General features: G+C 35.4%; 2 protein-coding genes across 3 annotated transcripts; both read right to left on the bottom strand.

The window, feature by feature from the left end:
• Positions 1-3249: 3249 nt before the first annotated feature.
• On the bottom strand, positions 3250-4366 carry LOC125775528 (uncharacterized). Its single transcript, XM_049446185.1, has 2 exons — positions 4239-4366; positions 3250-4157 (listed from the first exon to the last, which is right to left on the bottom strand). The coding sequence occupies exon 2, from the start codon at positions 4146-4148 to the stop codon at positions 3492-3494; it is 657 nt and encodes a 218-aa protein (XP_049302142.1). The 5' UTR covers positions 4149-4157; positions 4239-4366; the 3' UTR covers positions 3250-3491.
• Positions 3250-10188, bottom strand: LOC125775527 (uncharacterized). 2 transcript variants are annotated; one of them, XR_007421195.1, is made up of 3 exons: positions 10051-10188; positions 9193-9969; positions 3250-3379 (listed from the first exon to the last, which is right to left on the bottom strand). XR_007421195.1 is itself a non-coding variant. In XM_049446184.1 (2 exons), exon 2 carries the CDS (start codon positions 9958-9960, stop codon positions 9304-9306), a length of 657 nt encoding a protein of 218 aa, XP_049302141.1. In that variant the 5' UTR covers positions 9961-9969; positions 10051-10188; the 3' UTR covers positions 9062-9303. The 2 variants fall into 2 exon arrangements, 1 of the variants encoding a protein (XP_049302141.1); XM_049446184.1 differs by lacking the exon at positions 3250-3379 and having other exon boundaries at positions 9062-9969.
• Positions 10189-10401: the final 213 nt, after the last annotated feature.

The following is a 10401-nucleotide window of genomic DNA, read 5'->3' on the forward strand; positions in this document are numbered from 1 at the left end:
GTGATGAAAACCAATAAGGTTCATGAATCTTGCGGACACCACAACCCCACTTCGGTTTGAATGTCTGTCAATAAATGCAGGAACCAGTATCTACGTACTTTTCTTTCGGAAACACAAACTAGAAATGATGGATATCCACTCTATCAGCGTTGCTCACCAGACGACAATGGCAGAACATTTAGCATTCAATTTAGAGGCGTGAGTATCGAAGTTGACAACACATGGATCGTACCATATTCGCCACTGTTATCTAATTCACATTCAAAAGTCATGTCAATGTTGCGTATTGCAGTTTGGTGTAATCGATAAAATACGGTTGTAAGTACGTCACCAAAGGAAGCAACATGGCGAATATTGATCTTGAACGATACGGTCGATACGTGAACTGCAATAAAGCGCTTTGTAGGATATTTAGTTTTGCTATTCATGAACGTTTTCCGACTGTTGTGCGTCTCGCAGTTAATTTGGAGAATGGCCAAAGAGTATATTTCATCCAAGAGAATAGATTATAGCCAGTGGAAACATCGCCAGCAACAAAATTAACATTGACGAATTTTTTCTTAACTTTCGTCAGTGATGTGTTTGTGAGAATATTGCTCTATTCGAAAATACCTTGATATTGTACATGGAAAGCATCGTCGAATAGTTACGCAGAAAGCAAGGCCAACCAGTAGATTGACATCCAGGTGTCTAATGCATTGGGACGAATTTACACAATCCACCCGAAAAACGACGATTGTTTCTACCTTCGGTTTCTATTGATTAATGTACGCGGTTCAACTATATTTGAATCATTACTTACTATGAACGGTTCGATGTGTGCAAGTTTTGGAGAAGTAAGCCAGCAATTACATTTGCTGGAACACGTTAATCACTGGAATGAACATGAAGTTCGCATACTTTTCGATATAAACATCGACATTGCCAAAGACATTTTACATCGTCTTCGCTAAAAATTGGAAATTTTTTATTCGACGAATTAAAAAGACAATTTTGGTATTAGAAAAAAATCATAGTTCGCATGATAACACAATATACGAGGTGTGTTCAAAAAGTATCGCGAATTTTGAATTTTCGCGGGTTACGTATATTCGAATTTCGAATTTTTTGTGGCGCTATGTTGGTGCTCATGTCTCTCAATTATGCCAACAAGCTCGGCCATTTTGAATGCTCATTTAATTGTTGACAGCTGCTTTGCTTGCACGTGTTTTGGATCGTCTTCGATTTTTACCTATCAAAAAAATTGCACCACCATAACGCCCCTGCTCACACATCGTTGCTTATGCGCGACTTTTTGGCCAAAAACAACACACTAATGATGCCGCAGCCACCATATTCCCCAGATCTGACCCCCTGTGACTTTTTCTTGTTCCCTAAACTGAAGAGGCCCATGAAAGGACGACGTTATGCTTCTTTTGACGAGATAAAGACGGCATCGAAGGAGGAGCTGAAGAAGATAATAAAAATGATTTTTTGAAGTACTCCGAAGATTGGAAAAACCGTTGGCACAAGTGTATAATATTTCATGGGGATTACTTTGAAGGGGACAAAATAGATATTCATGAATAAATAAATAATTTAAAAAAAAACACAAAATTCGCAATACTTTTTGAACACACTTTGTATAGAGAACAGGAGATAACACAATATATAGAGAAAGACTTTGCATCAATCAGACCATAAAATAATTTGGTTAGAACAAAATTTTAAACTTGAGCTAGAGTTTGACTTTCTAATACAAAATGTCCATAACCTTTTCAGACACCTTAAGATTAACCTGTTCTGTATCATAAGCAAACTCGTAGATATAAGTGCATATGTTTTCAAACGAAATACTGACGCCTAATCTCAACAAGCTCCGTTGCTCCGTTATTTTGGTACTCATTGTATACGAGTACCATTTATATAACTTTCAGATATTCACTCATTTAGCTTGTATTTACAATTGTTTCCCTAATGGCAAATGAGTGGGAATAATTGTAACATATTCACCTCAGAAACACATAATATATGCACTTATGAAAATAAACAAATTGTATACTTCGCACAACTCATACGTTATCCCGAATGATGCGAAACACAACCATCAGCTCCATTAAAATGGGGAAATACTTTTAAAATCGGCAGGCAATTGAAAAGCAAATCCCAATATCGACGAACAAAAACTAAGCTTTATAAGTTTGTCAATATTCTCGCCCTATCATACGGCGTAAAAAGATGGACGATGATGAACCGAGATAGAGCCATCCGCATGAGCGATGAATATCAAAAAAAGTAGAACCACGAACTCTATGAGCCTTTCGGCGACATGGAAACTGTTAAACGCTATAAAATTCTACGAATTTACGTCATTCGTATGGAAGATATTGGTTCAGTGAAAAGCTCCATCGATTTGAAACTCATGGGTGGATGATTGAAGCTATGCTGCTTGTCAACACTTACTGATCCGACCTCACAAAGCATAGAGGTCCAGACTTATCCATGGTTGAAGTTTCAAAGAAGAAGAAAACTTGGGAATACTAGTGCGAATCGCACTACGAGTAATCCAAAATACCTTCTTCCAAATACGCAGAATATATTAATCATATATGAAATAAGAAAACCACGGCTTCTGCCACACGAAACATTGAATACATTTCTTTTTGGGTACATAAAAATGCTTTATTTGTGCACACATTAAAAATTTTTACCTACAACAGCGTACAATTTTGCAATTGTCATCTTCTTCAACAAGTGAAAAAAAACATAATGGGAAATAAAAAGGATCGAAGCAACGCCATTCCAACGTCTGATGACCGCATTTTCCTGTTGCTTGCTTTGGCTACCCACTGTGACTGGGTTGCATTTCATTAATTAAAATAATTACTGCTTGTGCAATAATAATTAGCACAAAAGTCTCACAATACTCTTCAACTTGTTGCTATTTATTTGTCAATTTTGACTTTTATATTTACGCTGCTCGTGCACTTCTTGCGCGTGATTTAATTAATCACAACCTCAAAGTGTTTTACTACAAACACAGAGTAAGGAGGTCACTCACAGATTAGAACAAGAACAAAGCTTTATGAGAATGGTTCGTCTAACCCTAGAATGGTAAACATATTTTTTTGCTCTTTAATGGTAATCTTCGCCTGTGAGGCGACTTTTATAAAAAACCCAAATTTGACCCTTAACAAAACAAAAATTTATTAAAACAAAAACAAAAACGTATATATTACATGCTTGGTAATAAAAATAAACAAAAAACAATTCATTTTTTAAATATCTTAAATATTTTATTGGCAACATTTATGGATCACATATTTTATTAGTAGTATGAATAGATCTTTTACAAAAAAAATATAAAAAATTAAAAAACAGTTTGAGATCAAAAAAAAAACTTCAGTGTCTTGTAGACCTTATATCTAATTAACATATTAAAAAATAATATAAATCTTAAAACATAAAATAAATTCTGCAAGACAAAATAAAATTTGTGGGTTTTCCACCTACTATTTCACATCACAAATAGTAGGGTCAAACAGTTCAACAGTTGACAAGTGATTATTTTTTAACGCACCACTCATGATAAATATACCGATAAGAGCACGAAGCTCTTCTATTGTTACCTGTGATGTAGTGGTATTCTGAATTGTATACTTGGTAGCTGCTTGGTCAATATATTCATTAGTGCGTAAGAGTACTTCATCCCTCAATTCTGTAGTAAAAAACAGTTCAAAACACTTCAAGGGATCTACTATACCCTTGGCTCCTTCTTTTGGCCCTGGCATAATATGAACTATGTTTCTCGAAGGAGTTCTGTTCGATACTTTTGTTGTCGAAGACGGTTCGGAAGACCTTATATATTTGTTCTTACCCCTCATAACCGATGCCGATGGCGTAATTATCCAGTTCTCACAAGCCAATTGTTCGCCATTTTGCAACGTGTCTACAGCTTCATGAACATGAGTCGTTGTGGATTGTATATTGACATCAATTTCATTAGATACATCAATATACTGCATGTCATCGTCGAAATCATCGACGTAAGTGGGATCAGCCACACTATCATCTGAATCGATATCTACACCCAAATCGTCATCAAGTTCACTTCCATCAAGCGATATCTCCTCCAGCCATATGAGTAACTGCACATCAGGAGGAGCCATCTCTAAAAACTATAAAAATTACGCAAAAACTCAAAATTTTAGCAAAAAAAACCAAACAAATGCGCAAACGAATATGTACAAAAAAAGTACCTTTATTGGTAAACTTCGCCTCAGAGGCGACACACGTATCTATATATAACCAACGCAACGCAGCAAATCAAAATACGTCTGTGCCCAAGCTCGTTCAACACTCAACTGAGTTGGCATGACCGCACGCCTTAATACGAGTGAACGATCAGGAAATATTGCAAAAAAAAAAAAAATTCTTCGCCTCACAGGCGGTGTTTACCATTCTAGGGTTAATATTTAACTATGCATAAATATTAAGCTGCACTATATTCGACAGTAAAAGAATATAAAGCTTAGATATGAAAGTGTGGATGACGAAATGTATGAAAATAAGTATGTATATCACACATTGTTCAATTAATATACTAGTTTAGCGATAAGCGATTTCGCCGATAATTTCGAATTTATCGCGTGATTCAAGAAAAGGTACTTTTTTTCAATATAGTGTAAAGCGCGTTTCGCTCAACTCATGGTCCACATGTTTGATCGAATAGACCACGCCTAGCACGCAGTGAAGAAAATATAGCAGCCGTAGCTGAAAAATCTTGTCCAAGAAATGAAGCTGGTCGTTTCGCTCTATGTGCTCTTGAAAAATTCCAAGAAGATTAAAATTTTGATCAGCGTTGAGGCTAACTTCTGGATCAATGGGTCTAAAAACAAGCAAAATTGCTACATTTGGGACGAAAAGCAACCGCAAAAGATTCAAAGGATGTTATTTCATCCATTAAAAATTAAAGTTTGGTGTGGTTTGTGGGCCGGTGGAACCATCGGTCCATATCTTTTCAAAAATGATGCCGGTCAATGCGTAACTCTCAGCGGCGACCATTATCGCCCCATGATAACGGACTATTTGATGCCTGAAATCCATATTGACTTTTATGTTTCAACTCACACTCGTCGTATGTTTTCTCTAAGTTTTTAAAGAAGTATTAAAGTGGTAAAATTTTCTAAAGAATTTATTAAAAAAAAAAAAATATTTTAAGTAATTTTCTTTTAGAATTTTCATACATTTTCCCACAAATTTTGATTGTGATGAAACTCGACTCAAATATTCTGTGTAAGATTAACAAGATTTCTTTCCAGTAGGCTGGTGCTTATGGGTAGCATTTTCAGTTTATACACGGATAACAGAAATATTTTGACAAAACAGAAAACATGACTTTAATTTATCAATGTACATAAAAATAGGGTTTTTCTTGGTAAATAATATTTAAATCATCTACATATTTCTTAGTACTTCCTAAATTAACTTTTCATTTCCTTTGAGAATAATTTTCCAAAAATTTAGAAACTCAATGGAGTTTATAGATTTTTTGACGATCACAACTTAATTGCTCATGATTTGTAATAAAAATTATCGCTTATCCTATTTTTACTATATTTTAATTAGCAAGACTTTTCAACAGCTTCGATGAACATTATCTTGAAGCAACGCATGTATGGTGCTGTTAGATGCTAGATGTACTCTGTTGAGTGGCAAAAGAGAGGTTTGCCGCAAGCACACATTCTTCTTTGGATGGTGGAAAGTGGTTACACCAGATCAAATTCAATAATGCGGCATTTCCTGATGCAAAGAAAGATCCAGTATTATACGAAGTGATGAAAACCAATAAGGTTCATGAATCTTGCGGACACCACAACCCCACTTCGGTTTGAATGTCTGTCAATAAATGCAGGAACCAGTATCTACGTACTTTTCTTTCGGAAACACAAACTAGAAATGATGGATATCCACTCTATCAGCGTTGCTCACCAGACGACAATGGCAGAACATTTAGCATTCAATTTAGAGGCGTGAGTATCGAAGTTGACAACACATGGATCGTACCATATTCGCCACTGTTATCTAATTCACATTCAAAAGTCATGTCAATGTTGCGTATTGCAGTTTGGTGTAATCGATAAAATACGGTTGTAAGTACGTCACCAAAGGAAGCAACATGGCGAATATTGATCTTGAACGATACGGTCGATACGTGAACTGCAATAAAGCGCTTTGTAGGATATTTAGTTTTGCTATTCATGAACGTTTTCCGACTGTTGTGCGTCTCGCAGTTAATTTGGAGAATGGCCAAAGAGTATATTTCATCCAAGAGAATAGATTATAGCCAGTGGAAACATCGCCAGCAACAAAATTAACATTGACGAATTTTTTCTTAACTTTCGTCAGTGATGTGTTTGTGAGAATATTGCTCTATTCGAAAATACCTTGATATTGTACATGGAAAGCATCGTCGAATAGTTACGCAGAAAGCAAGGCCAACCAGTAGATTGACATCCAGGTGTCTAATGCATTGGGACGAATTTACACAATCCACCCGAAAAACGACGATTGTTTCTACCTTCGGTTTCTATTGATTAATGTACGCGGTTCAACTATATTTGAATCATTACTTACTATGAACGGTTCGATGTGTGCAAGTTTTGGAGAAGTAAGCCAGCAATTACATTTGCTGGAACACGTTAATCACTGGAATGAACATGAAGTTCGCATACTTTTCGATATAAACATCGACATTGCCAAAGACATTTTACATCGTCTTCGCTAAAAATTGGAAATTTTTTATTCGACGAATTAAAAAGACAATTTTGGTATTAGAAAAAAATCATAGTTCGCATGATAACACAATATACGAGGTGTGTTCAAAAAGTATCGCGAATTTTGAATTTTCGCGGGTTACGTATATTCGAATTTCGAATTTTTTGTGGCGCTATGTTGGTGCTCATGTCTCTCAATTATGCCAACAAGCTCGGCCATTTTGAATGCTCATTTAATTGTTGACAGCTGCTTTGCTTGCACGTGTTTTGGATCGTCTTCGATTTTTACCTATCAAAAAAATTGCACCACCATAACGCCCCTGCTCACACATCGTTGCTTATGCGCGACTTTTTGGCCAAAAACAACACACTAATGATGCCGCAGCCACCATATTCCCCAGATCTGACCCCCTGTGACTTTTTCTTGTTCCCTAAACTGAAGAGGCCCATGAAAGGACGACGTTATGCTTCTTTTGACGAGATAAAGACGGCATCGAAGGAGGAGCTGAAGAAGATAATAAAAATGATTTTTTGAAGTACTCCGAAGATTGGAAAAACCGTTGGCACAAGTGTATAATATTTCATGGGGATTACTTTGAAGGGGACAAAATAGATATTCATGAATAAATAAATAATTTAAAAAAAAACACAAAATTCGCAATACTTTTTGAACACACTTTGTATAGAGAACAGGAGATAACACAATATATAGAGAAAGACTTTGCATCAATCAGACCATAAAATAATTTGGTTAGAACAAAATTTTAAACTTGAGCTAGAGTTTGACTTTCTAATACAAAATGTCCATAACCTTTTCAGACATCTTAAGATTAACCTGTTCTGTATCATAAGCAAACTCGTAGATATAAGTGCATATGTTTTCAAACGAAATACTGACGCCTAATCTCAACAAGCTCCGTTGCTCCGTTATTTTGGTACTCATTGTATACGAGTACCATTTATATAACTTTCAGATATTCACTCATTTAGCTTGTATTTACAATTGTTTCCCTAATGGCAAATGAGTGGGAATAATTGTAACATATTCACCTCAGAAACACATAATATATGCACTTATGAAAATAAACAAATTGTATACTTCGCACAACTCATACGTTATCCCGAATGATGCGAAACACAACCATCAGCTCCATTAAAATGGGGAAATACTTTTAAAATCGGCAGGCAATTGAAAAGCAAATCCCAATATCGACGAACAAAAACTAAGCTTTATAAGTTTGTCAATATTCTCGCCCTATCATACGGCGTAAAAAGATGGACGATGATGAACCGAGATAGAGCCATCCGCATGAGCGATGAATATCAAAAAAAGTAGAACCACGAACTCTATGAGCCTTTCGGCGACATGGAAACTGTTAAACGCTATAAAATTCTACGAATTTACGTCATTCGTATGGAAGATATTGGTTCAGTGAAAAGCTCCATCGATTTGAAACTCATGGGTGGATGATTGAAGCTATGCTGCTTGTCAACACTTACTGATCCGACCTCACAAAGCATAGAGGTCCAGACTTATCCATGGTTGAAGTTTCAAAGAAGAAGAAAACTTGGGAATACTAGTGCGAATCGCACTACGAGTAATCCAAAATACCTTCTTCCAAATACGCAGAATATATTAATCATATATGAAATAAGAAAACCACGGCTTCTGCCACACGAAACATTGAATACATTTCTTTTTGGGTACATAAAAATGCTTTATTTGTGCACACATTAAAAATTTTTACCTACAACAGCGTACAATTTTGCAATTGTCATCTTCTTCAACAAGTGAAAAAAAACATAATGGGAAATAAAAAGGATCGAAGCAACGCCATTCCAACGTCTGATGACCGCATTTTCCTGTTGCTTGCTTTGGCTACCCACTGTGACTGGGTTGCATTTCATTAATTAAAATAATTACTGCTTGTGCAATAATAATTAGCACAAAAGTCTCACAATACTCTTCAACTTGTTGCTATTTATTTGTCAATTTTGACTTTTATATTTACGCTGCTCGTGCACTTCTTGCGCGTGATTTAATTAATCACAACCTCAAAGTGTTTTACTACAAACACAGAGTAAGGAGGTCACTCACAGATTAGAACAAGAACAAAGCTTTATGAGAATGGTTCGTCTAACCCTAGAATGGTAAACATATTTTTTTGCTCTTTAATGGTAATCTTCGCCTGTGAGGCGACTTTTATAAAAAACCCAAATTTGACCCTTAACAAAACAAAAATTTATTAAAACAAAAACAAAACGTATATATTACATGCTTGGTAATAAAAATAAACAAAAAACAATTCATTTTTTAAATATCTTAAATATTTTATTGGCAACATTTATGGATCACATATTTTATTAGTAGTATGAATAGATCTTTTACAAAAAAAATATAAAAAATTAAAAAACAGTTTGAGATCAAAAAAAAAACTTCAGTGTCTTGTAGACCTTATATCTAATTAACATATTAAAAAATAATATAAATCTTAAAACATAAAATAAATTCTGCAAGACAAAATAAAATTTGTGGGTTTTCCACCTACTATTTCACATCACAAATAGTAGGGTCAAACAGTTCAACAGTTGACAAGTGATTATTTTTTAACGCACCACTCATGATAAATATACCGATAAGAGCACGAAGCTCTTCTATTGTTACCTGTGATGTAGTGGTATTCTGAATTGTATACTTGGTAGCTGCTTGGTCAATATATTCATTAGTGCGTAAGAGTACTTCATCCCTCAATTCTGTAGTAAAAAACAGTTCAAAACACTTCAAGGGATCTACTATACCCTTGGCTCCTTCTTTTGGCCCTGGCATAATATGAACTATGTTTCTCGAAGGAGTTCTGTTCGATACTTTTGTTGTCGAAGACGGTTCGGAAGACCATATATATTTGTTCTTACCCCTCATAACCGATGCCGATGGCGTAATTATCCAGTTCTCACAAGCCAATTGTTCGCCATTTTGCAACGTGTCTACAGCTTCATGAACATGAGTCGGTGTGGATTGTATATTGACATCAATTTCATTAGATACATCAATATACTGCATGTCATCGTCGAAATCATCGACGTAAGTGGGATCAGCCACACTATCATCTGAATCGATATCTACACCCAAATCGTCATCAAGTTCACTTCCATCAAGCGATATCTCCTCCAGCCATATGAGTAACTGCACATCAGGAGGAGCCATCTCTAAAAACTATAAAAATTACGCAAAAACTCAAAATTTTAGCAAAAAAAACCAAACAAATGCGCAAACGAATATGTACAAAAAAAGTACCTTTATTGGTAAACTTCGCCTCAGAGGCGACACACGTATCTATATATAACCAACGCAACGCAGCAAATCAAAATACGTCTGTGCCCAAGCTCGTTCAACACTCAACTGAGTTGGCATGACCGCACGCCTTAATACGAGTGAACGATCAGGAAATATTGCAAAAAAAAAAAAAATTCTTCGCCTCACAGGCGGTGTTTACCATTCTAGGGTTAATATTTAACTATGCATAAATATTAAGCTGCACTATATTCGACAGTAAAAGAATATAAAGCTTAGATATGAAAGTGTGGATGACGAAATGTATGAAAATAAGTATGTATATCACACATTGTTCAATTAATATACTAGTTT

This window comes from Bactrocera dorsalis, chromosome 1 (assembly GCF_023373825.1).
Source record: "Bactrocera dorsalis isolate Fly_Bdor chromosome 1, ASM2337382v1, whole genome shotgun sequence".
Classification (NCBI taxonomy): Eukaryota; Metazoa; Arthropoda; class Insecta; order Diptera; family Tephritidae; genus Bactrocera; species Bactrocera dorsalis.

What these genes read in the sequence shown, in the direction of transcription:
- LOC125775528 (XM_049446185.1), bottom strand. Translation starts at nt 4,148, where the DNA reads ATGGCTCCTCCTGATGTGCAGTTACTCATATGGCTGGAGGAGATATCG.
- LOC125775527 (XM_049446184.1), bottom strand. Translation starts at nt 9,960, where the DNA reads ATGGCTCCTCCTGATGTGCAGTTACTCATATGGCTGGAGGAGATATCG.